The sequence below is a fragment of the Sus scrofa genome, chromosome 2 (assembly GCF_054392235.1).
Source record: "Sus scrofa isolate SSC_HxYL_T2T_F1_AM1 chromosome 2, Sscrofa_HxYL_maternal_Yorkshire_Landrace_v2.0, whole genome shotgun sequence".
In the NCBI taxonomy this organism is placed as follows: Eukaryota; Metazoa; Chordata; class Mammalia; order Artiodactyla; family Suidae; genus Sus; species Sus scrofa.
In genome coordinates this window covers 42,403,202-42,416,778 of record NC_139384.1, presented here as the reverse complement: position 1 = coordinate 42,416,778, position 13,577 = coordinate 42,403,202, and the positions used below count along the sequence as shown (strand labels likewise).

The window sequence follows — 13,577 nt, the reverse complement described above, 5'->3', positions numbered from 1 at the left end:
GTCCTGGCGAGGTTGCTGATGGAGTTGCTCCAACAGGGGCAGTAGGTCTTTCCCACCACGAGCAAGGAGGCTCCCATGAAAGGACCTGGGGGAATGGCTGTGGAACAGCCCATCTGAGGCAGGGGACAGAAACATGCCACTGTCTCAGGAGACTCACCAGTTCACTATAAGGCAAGAAAAGTCATCACCTCCTTGTGCAGCTGAGGTCATTTGAAAGACAGTCTTTCAAGAGCCTGGGAGCAATCAGGGGAAGCAGGCAGAGTTAGCATTTTACCAAGTTGCTCACAAGTGAGCCCTCCTGCCCCAAACCTGTAACTTCATCCCATTCTTCGGCCCCCCATTGTCTGCAGGTTCATGGGAAACCCTGGAGTGTTCTTCATGCCTCTGGTTTTGAAGGAGCATTTGCTAACATTTATTGAGAGGCTGCTGCCTGCCAGGCACTGTGCCAGGCCCCTGATGCCCATGATCTGTTAAATTCTGACAGCCCAATATGCACCTTATAGGTGAGGAAACCAAGGCTCACAGGTGTTTCTGAGCCTTCCCCAGTTCACGTGGCAGGTACAAAAGAGCCAGCATCAGGCAGGTGAAGCTGCCTCCTGGGTTACTTTTGTGACTTTTGAGGCTGTCCTGAACCCTGTTATTCCACCCAGAAGTCGCTGGTGGCTCAGGGAACCAGGTATTATGTTTCATAGAGTGAAGTTTTACATAAGATTTCATACTGACATAAAGATTCTTCTATTCCACAAAAAGTTTTAACACAAAAAGTTTAAAACTCCTCACTCCCCTTCATGTTGCCATGAGTCCATTCTTGCTGCATGCTGGGCACCGTGTGGGCCATTTCCTCCTCCCCTGACCCTGGGAGGTGAGTGGTGTGGCCATGAGGTCAGAGCACTGTGGTTCAAAGCAGGCATGCCCTTGGCCAAGTTCATAAACGAAGAAGAACCAGAGTCCTCCGATTGGGTTCTAGCGGGGCTGCCCGCAGTGGTAGGCAGCATAGAGACCCTGCTGAAGTTCTGTCTCACCAAGAGCTTCCAACCAGCCCCTCCAGCAGGCATGGCCTTGCCTGGAGATGTGGCATCGCCCCCTAGTGGATACCACATATCTTTGCAAGTTTTGACGACTCAGTCTTTTCCCAGTAGAATGTGTACATGTGCATATGCATGCATGTATGCGTGTGTGCGCATGCACACGCACACACAAGCAACTGCTTGGAGGTTCTTTCAGAATGTGTACCCCGATGCTTACATGTGTGATGTACATGTGCGTTCTGCAGCATTAGAAGATGCCCAACGGCCATGGTGTCAGTTTCTAATGTTTTGACTCCCTGTTCCTACCCAGGGAGCTTGCCAGGCTCCTCCCTGCCCTGGGAAAGTGAATCTCCTGTCTCTCTGTCTGTCTGTCTCTGTCTGTACATCTCTCTGTCTGCTTCTTCCCAGAGCTGCCTTGGGCTCTGCAGTAGGACCAAGGAGCTTTATGGTACACCCTTTGCTTGTGACAGTGCTTACCCAGCCGTTCATCACCTGGACTCGGACGTGTCCAGCGGCGAGTGGGGAGACTTGTAAAAACACTCTGTTATTGCAGATGACGTTAGATGCACCCGGGTGTTCATTTGTCTTATGACTCAGTCCCCGGTCCTGTTCCCCTTTGGAACTGTCGTTGTAACCACTTGCCAAAGCGTCTAAAGTCTGTGGAGTCACTCAAAAGACTCTCCCTCCACTGGAGGAGGAAGAGCGAGGGACCATTTATCAGATAACCCAGCCTGCTCTGAGACCCTGGGCAAACCTCCCACCTCAAGTTCCGCATCTGAAAAGTGTGGACTGGAAGCGTTTTTTTCAGGCTGACTGTGGAGCCCCAAAGTTCCTTCAGCTACTCAGGGGTAAAGTCAGGGCAACAGAGCAAAAGTTTAAAAATGACTGCGCCAGACTCTCTCTAGGAACTTAGCTCAGAATCCCAGCCTCTCTTATTCTCTTTTGTCCCACACATCTCCTCTTCAGGCTGGAGGATAGAGACAGAAGCAGTCGCTGTCAGAAATGAGGCTCAGTTCAGCCTCACACACATAAAATCTGTCTGGGGAAAGTCAGCTAGCTGAGTTCTGTCAGGAAAGCCCTTGCAGGGAAAAGCGTCTAAAACTTGCAGGAATTGGAGTTCCCGTAGAGGTACAGAAGAAATAAACCTGACTAGTATCCCTGAGGATGCTGGTTCGATCCCTGTCCTCGCTCAGTGGATTAAGGGTCCGATGTTGCCGTGAGCTGTGGTGTGGGTTGCAGACGTGGCTCAGATCCTGTGTTGCTGTGCCTGTGGTGCAGGCCAGCAGCTGTAGCTCTGATTCCATCCCTAGCCTGGGAACTTCCATAAAAAAAAATAAAAGAATTTTTAAAAATAAAATAAAACTTGAGGGAATGTTTCTAATCTGGAACAGACTTTTTTACTTCTAAATATCCCCCAACATTTGTGTACCCTTCCTCCCTGACCCGCACGTGTGCACACAGACACCTTTGCATGAGCCCTTCCTGCTTGAACTGTGAATTGCCTTTAGAGTGCCAGACAGAAGCCTCAGGCCTGAGAGTCACGACCGCCCCAGGTTAAGGAAGATTTAGCAAAAAACAGAGTCGGAGCGCTAGACAGGAGGGGTGCTGGTGTCTGACAGCGATGAGGTCATAGGAGGCAGTGTGTATCTTGAGTGGAGGCGAGGCAGCCCTGGTGAAGGGAGGTAGGTGGGTCCGTCTGCAGTGCAGGCAGGGCCAGGAATCAGACGGGGCATGGGCAGTCATGAGACAGTTGGGGGCAGGGGGCGGGGGACAGTAAGCCCAGCTCTGGCGACTTGTCCTTGGTGGGTGGCCAGCCTGGCCTGCATCTTCCTGCTCCAGGATTAACTGAATCCCCTGACTCTTGCTGATCCCAAGTGGTTCAGAGTGGAGTCAGTCAAGAGGGATGGAGAAAGGAAAGGCCCAACGCAGAGGCCAAGGTCCTAGGTTCGCAGAGGCCAAGGTCCTAGGTTCAAATCCAGCTCTGTTCCAAAACATTTCACAGCTGGTGCCTCTGTTTAAGCCCCAAGTTCTCCATCTGGTAGAAGAGGGAGCTGAGACAGCTGACCCTGGTTCTTTCCAGTTGAGGCAGCCTGTGGCCTAGGAAAAGCATGGCTTTATCAGTCAGAGCTCAGCTCTGCTCTCCTGTCAACCCTGTCTCTCCCCTCTCACCTGTAAGAGTCCTAGGGGGACAGAGGGAGCAGACTGTGGTCCAGACATAATTCCACTCCAGAGCCCCCTGAGGCTCTTTGGTCTTTATGTCTGTGGTCCCCTACAGAGGGGTTGCTCTTCCAGAGCCACTGGTGACACTGCTCAGGGGGGGCACATCTTGCCCTGGCTGTGAGCCGTCCCTCCACGTCTGCTTGGACGCCCATCTCCTCAGACTTGGACAGACCTGGACACCAGTTCTACCTCCTCTTCTCCCTGGGCCCGGCTCTTCGTTTGGGTACTTGTGCATCCTCCCGGACTCACATGGAGGGTAAACAAGATAACTGCCAAGTGTTTCTCGTGATCCCAGGCACACAGTGAGCTGTAAGGGGTGGCAGCAGGGCTGGCGTTAAGGAGGGATGATGCAGGGACAGCATCAGCCACAGGGTGCGTGGAGCCTCATTTGGGAAGGGGTGCAGCTAGGTTTTTGTTGTTTCAAGGGTATGTGGGAGTTCCTGCCATAGCTCAGCGTAAACAACCCAACTAGTATCCATGAGGATGTGGGTTCCATCCCTGGCCTCGCTCAGTGGGTTGGGGGATCTAGTGTTGCCGTGAGCTGTGGTGTGGGTCGAAGACGCGGCTCAGATCCCATGTTGCTGGGGCTGTGGCATAGGCCGACAGCTGTGGCTACAATTTGACCCCTAGCCTGGGAACTTCCTTATGCCATGAGTGCGGCCTTAAAAAAAAAAAAAAAAAAAAAGAGTATGTGCATTTCTTAAAGTTGCCAAGGGAAATCACTAACATCATATCAGTATTAGGTATTTCAGGCTTAAGAAAGGGCATGGCCCTGGTCTTACAAAATTATATGATAATTCTGTTTTAAGAGCACATTTGTTGTTATGGACAATTTAGAGAAATACATGAGTGAGGAGAAGCACTTACAATCCCAGTGCCCACAGGGACCCCTGCTAACAACTTGCTGCTTTCAAAGTGACCAGAGCCTCTATAGAGGGACTCTGAGCACCAGCATCATTCCAAGAGATGGGGTTTTATTGAACCCGGGCCTGTGGGAACTTCTGCCTATAGTGCTGATGCTGAGAACCCTGTCTGTGTGCCATTAGTCGGGGAGCGAGGGCAGGCACCCTATGGGATGATAGGTCCTCTTTCCAGCTCTGCATTCAGTGACACCGTGTTGGTAAGTCATCAGCGATGGTGGGAGTATTTTTTTTTTTTTTTTTTTTTTTTGGTCCTTTTGCCATTTCTTGGGCCGCTCCTGCGGCACATGGAGGTTCCCAGGCTAGGGGTCAAATCGCAGCTGTAGCCGCCGGCCTACTCCAGAGACACAGCAATGCCAGATCCAAGCTGTGTCTGCAACCTGCACCACAGCTCACGGCAACGCCAGATCCTTAACCACTGAGCAAGGCCAGGGATCGAACCCACAACCTCATGGTTCCTAGTTGGATTCGTCAACCACTGAGCCACGACTCCAGTGGGAGTATTTCTACCATGGCAAATGGCAAACACTTCAAATCAGGCAGTGGATTTTCAAGCTGGATCAGCAGGGCTCAGCGTTTAGGGTGACACAGTGAGTCCGTGGCAGAGCTGAGATGGGAACCCAGGTCAGCTTGACTCCAGAGCCAGTGCTCTTTCCTCAGGTCATGCTGGATTTGGAGAGTTGTTTTTTTTTAAATGCTGCAAGACTAGGGCTGTAGAAGAGGCCCTCTTTCTGACTGTTCCTTCTCTGTCTGTTTCCAGCTCTATGGAAGGCGGGCCCCCTGGGAGGACCCCGCCAAGTGGGTGATGGACACCTACCCTTGGGCGGCCAGCCCACAGCAGCACGAGTGGCCTCCCCTCCTGCAGCTCCGGCCCGAGGATGTCGGCTTCGACGGCTACTCCATGCCTCGGGAGGGGTCAACCAGCAAGCAGATGCCCCCCAGCGATGCTGAAGGAGACCCGCTGGTAAGTTCTCAGCTTCCAGAGCAGCCTGGCATTCACTACACACTTCCTGGTATTGGGCGTAATGCAGGACACACTGGAAATTTGGAGGTGGCTGAGCCCCCAGCCTTGCTTTGGAAGACTAGACCCAGCCCAAGATTTAGGCCAATGTTTTCTTCCTTTAGTTTTTCACTAATGTCTTTAACTCTTCTAAAAATTTTTTCAGGTTAAAGGTTAAGAATTCGATTTTTCTTGAGTTCCCGTTGTGGCTCAGCGGATTAAGAACCTGACTAGTATCTGTGAGGATGCTGGTTCAATCCCTGGCCTCAGTGGGTTAAGGATCTGGTGTTGCCACAGGCTGCAGCATAGGCTGTAGATGAGGCTCCGGATCTGTCCTTGCTGTGGCTGTAGCCCAGGAATTTCCCTATGCTGCGGGTGCAGCCCTAAAAGAGAAAAAAAGAGAATTTGATTTTTCTCCCTAAATGTCCCTACACCACTCTCTGCCCTCTGGTTTGAGTGCCACCTTGGTCTTGTCTCATCCTGTCCCATTAACCTCTCCCACTGGTAATGGAGCAAAGGCAGACGTGGCTAAAGAGCAGAAGCCCAGAGGGTCAGGAGCTCAAGCTCCTGAGGGCTGGAGAGACTCATGCCAGGGAGAGCAAGGGGGCCTGAGTGCAGGGCGCCTGGCCAGCGAGATGAGTTAAGCCTTTGATGCGGCCTGAGCTTCTTCATTCCACCCCTGGTAAAGCACCAAAGGCCCTTTCCAAAGAACTGGGGCCGGAGCCCTTAACACTACAATTGTAGCCCTCTCTGCCAATGGATGCCCCAGACGTAGGCCTGCTGTGAAATTAGACCCGATAAGTCAAAAACCCTCTAAAAGAAGGTGGAAGCATATAGAGCAGAACCTCCCATGGTGAAGTGAGCATTATCATGCTATAAATTGAGCCCTGAGCTCCCTTGGCAGCTGAGACAAAAGGAAAAGCACTGCAGAGGATGTTACTTAGCCCATAAAAGAACATATTCGTAAGAGATACTGTGGGATCAAAAGACAGTCGATTTGCTGTTCTATCCCTAGTGACTCACTGATTTGCCAGATAAAAAGTAATAGTAATAACAGGTGCTCTGGGGTTGTCTGCCACTCCGGCTGGCGAGGTGCCTCTGTTGGTTTCTGTTGAGACTTTTTAAACAGGAAGGTTACTTTAAGTGGATTTCTGGCTTGTGTTACTAATCACAACTCATCTGCAGCATTCACAACAATGGGTTTTCCAGAAGGAAAAGCCGCCATTTTGTTGTTGTTGTTGTGTGTGTGTGTGTGTGTGTGTGTGTGAAAAAGCCATTTCTGACATCAGTCAGTACTAAAAACCAAAGTCATGGCGATATCTTTGTGGGTTCAAGCTCAGGAGGTCTTCACTTACATAAAAGTAGAATTTAGGGGAGTTCCTGTCGTGGCACAGTAGATGTGAATCCGACTAGGAACCATGAGGTTGCGGGTTCGATCCCTGGCCTCGCTCAGTGGGTTAAGGATCCGGCATGAGCTGTGGTATGGGTTGCAGACATGGCTTGGATCTGGCATTGCTGTGGCTGTGGTGTAGGCCGGCATCTGTAGCTCCAATTGGACCCCTAGCCTGGGAACCTCCATATATACCGTGGGTACAGCCCTAAAAAGCAAAAAAAAAAAAAAAAAAAAAAAAAAAAATAGAATTTAGTGTATCCAGAGGAAAGCGTCATCAGCCCATCCCCAGACACTCTTTGCTTAACCAGGGATACTTGTGTCACAGACCAGACACAGAAGGCATTTAGGTAGAACTTGGGGTTCTCAGAATGGTTACAGCTAATTCCCCTTCCAACCTCAGGCCCCCAGAACTCAGCTGGGCTGGTCCAGCCACCCCTACCGACCAAGTTGGATGCTCAGCCTTTCCCCCCAGTCCCATTCTCTCTGCAGGACCACGGTCTCTGCTGTCGTCGCCCTCGTGTTCACTGATCTCCCACCCTCAGAAGACCGAGGCCTCCAGGAGAACAGGACTGTCTTATTTTCATTTACACCATATACCATGGGTACTTGGGGAGTGTTTGATGAGTGAATGAATAATCCTGGCTGCAAAGGACTTTACCTTTGTGCTTCTGCGACACCCCTTCCTGGTTACGGCTGTGTAGGTGGACGCCGGCTTGGGGTGCTCCTGTGCTTGGCTCACCAAGCACGCTCTGCTGGGCATCCTGGGAGGCAGCTGGCCAGAGTGCAGCTGGATTTCACACCCAGCTGTACCAGGTCTCTCAGAGAGACCCTATCTTCCTAATTATCAAATACATACACACGTCATTTATGGTTATAAATAAAGTCAAAGTAGTGTTTAGTTCCTTGTCTCCACGCCCACGCAAATGACCAGGAGACTATAGACCAGGGGACATACGAGGACACAGTCCTTAAACTCTTGTTTAAGACAGATGATGGTGGAGTTCCCACTGTGGTTCAGTGGGTTAAGAACCTGACACGTATCCTTGAGGATGTGGGTTCGATCCCTCGCTCAGTGGGTTAAGGATCCATGATGTCATGAGCTGTGGTGTAGGTCACAGATGCAACTCGAATCCTGCATTGCTGTGGCTGTGGTGTTGGCCAGCAGCTGCAGCTCCTATTTGACCCCTAGCCTGGGAACCTCCATCTGCTACAGGTGCAACTGTAACAAGAAAAAAAAAGAGAGAGACATATGATGGTGATGATGATAGCGGATTTATCACACTTATTGAGCAGTTACTATGTGTGGGCCCTGTTCTAAGGGTTTAATACACATCATGTCGTTTTGTTCCCTACTTCACCCTATGGGATACCTGCTGCTATTCTCTGCATTCTGGAGAGGAAGTTGTGGTGGCTCAGATATATTAAATGATCGCCCAAATGTTTCTGTATTGGAATCCAGGCCTCTCTGGGCCCTGAGGCTCAGCTTGTACCTGGTGCTGCCCTACCCTGACCTCCCCATCGAGGCCTTGACAGGAGCCTGGAGCACAGGTGACTCCAGGCTGCCCTCTGGCCAGAGCTGGGGTACAGATGGGCTTGATGCTCCTTGAAGGGGGAACCATGTGCTTTGAGGTCAGTGGTGCTGGCATCCCACCCAGCCTGAGGACTCTGTGTGGGTAAGGTGCCCCTCCCAAGTAAAAAATAAATATCATCTTTATAGGGGACCTTCTATTCGGTTTTCAGTGCTCTACATATATCACCTTAATCCACACCGTAACTGCATAGGAGAGGTACAGTTATTCACGTGCAAACAGTGAAGAAACTGAGGTGTAGAGATTAAGTAACTTGCCCAAGGTCCTGCATCTAGGAAGCGGTGGAGCCCAGATTTGAACCCTGGAAGCCTGGCCCAGAGTCATGCTCTTGTCCATACTCTTATCTGTCTTCACTGTGGGCGGCAGTCCCCAGGTGAGTCTGGAGGAGGTGGCGTGAACTTCTGAGAGGCCAGAGGAGGGGGACTGGCTGGATTGAAAGCCGCTCACGCTTTCTGCTCTCTCCCCAGATGAACATGCTGATGAGGCTGCAGGAAGCAGCCAACTATTCCAGCCCCCAGAGCTACGACAGCGACTCCAACAGCAACAGCCATCACGACGACATCCTGGACTCATCCCTGGAGTCGACTCTGTGACGGGGGCCGGGCCACGGCGCCTGCCCTCCTCCCCACTCCACCCTCCCACCCTCTCCACCTGCATCCTCTGCACCATCCTGAAGATGCCCTCCTGAGCCAGCCCCTGGCCGCGGCGTGAGCGCTGCAGGAAGACCCAGCCCCCCTCGTCCTCCAGCCCTGACCTGGGTGCGGGCATCCCGGGCCAGCCGCCTCGGCCCACTCCCTTCCTCAGTGAGAACTGCACTAGCTTCTGTTTTAATTATTGTTTTGCCTTGTTGCTGTGACCTCCCTAAGACACTGAAAGATACTTCTCGGGAAAGGATCATCACCGTTGAAATAAAAGGGTGGAAAAAAAAAAAAAGAAAAGAAAAGAAACCCACTTGAAGCTCCGAAGCCAAACAGCATCCTGTCCAGAGACAGAAGAGACTAGGGCAAAGTTGGGAACGGAAACCACAGGCTTCCCTGGAGCACAGCTTCCTGCAGCCCAGGTCTTACAGCCTCCACCCCATGTCCCGCCATTGCCCCCCGACCCCGCCAGCCACACAGAGATCTGGTGCAAGCAGGGGGCCCAGAGCTGCATCCCATGGAAGCCTTAGGAAAACCCGCGCTTTCTCTTTTTTTTTTAAATGGTGCTCTCCTTCCCGAGCGGTACCTTGCCTGTTCCGGTTCACCCCCACCTTTCAGATTCATCAGCCTCCGGTTCATCCATGAGCGAAAGTGAAGAAGTGAGAATGTGACCAAGCAGAAGTCGCTGTCACGGCAGAACAGCACGTGTCTGCGTCCCTCTCGTGTGTAAGCCAATCCGGTCTTGTTCCTGCTCTAACACTGTGTCCAGTGAGAACTGGTCTACTTGGACGAACTGCTCACCCCTTTGAAAATGAGGTTGAGTTTCTCCTCTTCTGACTTTTGATTTTGAAGATTTTTTTTCTCCCTCTCCCTCTGCCTCCCCTCATGGTCAGAAATCCATCCTTTGGTGAACACGAGAGCCGCAGGAGTTGGGTTTGGGTTCGGTCCTGCTGAGTTTTCATTTTCAATTGCCCATCCTCCCCGTTCTGCACACACGCCGCCTCCTGCTGGGGCTGAGGTCACTGCGTCCCTGGCTGGTGGACCAGGACCCCCCATCCTCCGCCGGTGGGCGAGCGGGACCTTGCCTTTCCTCCTCGTCCCCAAGGCCGCAGGACACACGTCGCCACCTCCAGCGTGCCAGCCCTGACCTCAGGTGGGGTGTGAGGTCACCTCGCAAAACACTTGCACTTTCCCCAGAACCCACACGACATCATCCAAGTCGACGGGCGAGGCGGCCGCTCCCTTCCAGAAGCCCCGGCCTCTGTCGGACGAGTCGTGCCTGACCTCTTCGGTGCTGACCTTCCCAACGCGATGCCTTACTGGTTTTGTACTCACCGTGTTCATGGACGAGTGCCATGCCTGCCTGGGGTCCATTCTTCTCTTTTCCCCATCAGAGCAAACAGGGCTAAAATGTCACCTCCTCACGAGGAGAACTCAAGTTAATGTGACTTCTCATCCAAAAGACTCATTTGTGTGGTTGCGTGACCGTGGGAAAGAGAAAAAAGGAAAACATGCATTTTTTTGTTTTTGTTTTTAGGTTTTTCTCAGTCTCCAGCTAACACCCTGACTGCACAGCCGTCTGTCTTGTGCAGGAGAAGGCAAAAGTCCCTACTGTCGTACACGCATTGCAGATCCATGCTCTGCCAGTGTGTCTTCAGCACACTGGCATTTTCTCTCCAGAGTGTGGTAAATGTTTCTGTTTTATAAAGGAAATCGTTATTGGACCCCCCCATGGCGGGGGCATCTCCGTTCCCGATCAGGGCTTTTATTCCATTTCTTTGCATTTCTGTTGCTGAAGCTCCCGCCTCCCCCGCCACGTCACTTCTTATTTTCTCCCCACGAGCACTCGACCTGAAACTGCTCACTTTACATTGGATTTTACGTTTTCTTCCTCCTGGAAAGGAAAAGGGGACAGTGTCCCCCTAACGGGTGAAATGGAAACCCTCTCCACGCGCTCTGTTCTTGAATCTCGGTAAACGCGGACTCTGTCCCACTAGGCCTTCCTTAGTCATCTGGGTGCGTGGGTGTGTCTTGTCCTGTTCTGTTCTCCATCAAGTGTGTGAAGCATGTATTCAGCCTGTGACCACGGGCCACACCCTGAGCCTTCTGGTAAACCTGAAGAGTGGTCCTTCTCAGTTTCTCTCCCGGCGATGACCTTACACGCTCATACTGTGAATTTGGGAGGAGGTGAACTTGACGTCTCCTCCCGGGCAGTATTCCCAGTCACCTTGTGAGTAGACACCTGCCAATCTCTTTTGAACCTTTTTTTTTTTTTTCCCCTCAATAACACCCTCTTTTCTCTTTCTTTGTTATCCCCCCAGTCCCACAGACTTCCCGCCCACTGGGACCAGGCTCCGGGCGGAGGCCTCTGTCCCCGGTGCTGCCTGACGAGTGAACAGTGGTTTCAAAGAGCGTAGGCTCGTTCCATTCACAGCCCGTGTCCCTCCTGAAGTTTCAGGAAGCAGGGTTGTCTGAGGTGCACGTTTCTTCCTATGGTCGTACTTTACTTTCGTGTCACTCACCTTTGACAAAGGGACTTTGTGCTCCTTTAGGGCTCTGTCCGAAATGCTTCCATTTTTGCCTTTTTCTACAGTTAGGCTAATTTTGAAATGTATGAAATTCTATGCAACATTTGTGTTGAGTTACTAATGGAAGCCAAAAGTTTTCTTCCCAAACTGCCAAGAATTTTACAGGCCATCAATGAAAGGGGAATACCTTTTAATTTAAGTGGGTGGGTGGGATAGGGGTGGGATGAGGAACGAGACTTGCCTAGACCTTTGTTGTATCCTGGGGACATTTTTTTAATTTGATTGTTGATGCTTAAACTTCAGAATTCTGTGTATTCAAATTTGATCATGGCGAATCTACTTCAAAAGGAAAAAAAAAAATCCAACTTTGTGGATATGAAATGGAAAGTTTGCTGTTTTGATCTAGTTGTTTCCAGTGGAGCAGTTTATGAAATATGTTCTATAAGATGTACATTTTTTCATTGTAACATAGAAATTGTAAATAGTTGATTAAAGTGCTGCATTTTGATGAATTTTTTCTAGCCATTTTTAAAGAGAAAACTAGGAATTGAGTATTTTGTGTACGGTATGTTTCCCTCCCCCCCTCCCACCCTCCCTCCCTATTTAATTTTCATTTGTCATGAGGTTTTTGGATTTGCCAGTGATCTGCCGGAGATCATGCCCCACGTCATAGAGAATAAAGCTGATGATTGTACCAGTCTTAAATTATTCATGATTCAATAAAATTGATGCTTATTTATTCAGATTAGTGGTTTGGCTTTTCTGTGCGAGAGAACGCCCGTGTCGTGTCGCAGTTCAGTTTCGTGCCAAGAGGAAGTCATTCTTAACTGGATGCGGCAAACAACAGGGAGAGGCTTCCAAATCTGCAAACCCATCTTTGCCACTGTGTCATCAACACCCTACCTCCTCTCAGTGCCCCTGCTCAGTTACCGCTTGCGTGGAGCTTGTGAGCAGTGCAGGGCTTCAGGCTCCTCGCAAGCTTTATGCATCACTGCGGGTCTTGTGCAAATGCAGGTTCTGATTTAGTAGGTCCTGGGCAGGACCTGCGAGTCTCAGTTTCTAGCAAGGTCCTGGTGATGCCAGCCCTCTGGGACCCTTGACCACACTTTGAGGCAAGCACCCTCAGCATCCAGCTACCCCCACCCCCAGTCAGCCCCTTGGCATGGGAAAGTTGTTTTGTTGGTTTGCGTACCTGCTAATGGCCAAACGCTTTCCGCAAGCGCTCTGATATCATCCACAAAATGACCCAGAGGAGGTAAAGATCCTTACTCCTATTTTGTAAGTGAAAAAAACCCACAGGTTCTGAGAAAACAACTTGCCAAGGATCCCGTAAGCTAAGAGGTAAGAGAGTTGGAGTTTCAGCCCCATGTTCCAACCCCAAATCCTGCCCTGCTGGGCTGCCTCTCACATTAGGGAGCCTTTCCACATCGTGGCTGATAGCCATGGCAGAGCACCAGCACTGGGAGGTGACGTCCCATCTTAGCCTTCACTTTCACCGACAGCAGCAACTGGAAAGTCTTGGTTTGAAGTGAGGTCTGTGGGGTCACTGTGAAATTGATCCTACCCAGCTGGCTCAACTGCTAGTGATGGGAAATGTCCAGCTCCTTGGAACACACAACAGGGGCCCTACCAAGGGGAGGGGGAACGGGTAAAGAATCCATATGTAGCACATAGGCAGTTTTTTGTTTGTTTTGTTTTTTTTATGGCGGCACCCGTGGCGTGTGGAAGTTCCCGGGTCAGGGATGGAATCCAAGCGACAGCTTTGACCTAGGTCACAGCTGCAGCCACACCAGATCCTTTAACCCACTGCACCTGCCAGGGATGGAACCCACACCTCTGCAGCGAAGCGAACCACTGCAGTCGGAGTCTTAACCCACTGTGGCACAGCAGGAACTTGGAGCATAGGTAGTTTTTAATGCCTATCCAAAAACATGAAAGGGAACTAGCAGAATGGTGTGGAAACTAGATATCCTGAATTTCCAAGATGTTTCACATCAAATATTCCACCCCCTGGCTGCACAATATACTCTGATATTATCTAGGAAACAGGAGAAGTGTCCATAAAGGGCTTGATGGGCTAGATGGACGTTGCAAAGGGGAAGAAAGAAAACTAGGCATTTAAGTGCTCACTGTGTGCCAGACGCTGTGCTGAGAACGTCACTTCCTCATGTGTAAGCACAGCATCTCTAACAAATGGATATCATTAGCTCATTTACAGGGAGAAAACAGGCTGAGTAATGATGCATAAATTACCATATGAA

The 13,577-nt window shown here is 50.8% G+C and overlaps 1 protein-coding gene across 39 annotated transcripts in view; it reads left to right on the top strand.

The window, feature by feature from the left end:
• Nucleotides 1-12,059, top strand: part of NAV2 (neuron navigator 2) — an 820,834-nt gene extending 808,775 nt beyond the window's left edge. For 38 of the 39 annotated variants that reach the window (XM_085011765.1, XM_085011759.1, XM_085011757.1 and 35 more), the window contains 2 exons: nt 4,929-5,132; nt 8,618-12,059. In XM_085011765.1, the coding sequence (XP_084867891.1) occupies nt 4,929-5,132; nt 8,618-8,743 (330 nt within the window). In that variant the 3' untranslated portion in view covers nt 8,744-12,059. Of the gene's footprint in view, nt 1-4,928; nt 7,422-7,562; nt 7,770-8,617 lie in introns of those variants that run through there. The other variant, XR_014837192.1, reaches the window with a different exon arrangement.
• Nucleotides 12,060-13,577: the final 1,518 nt, after the last annotated feature.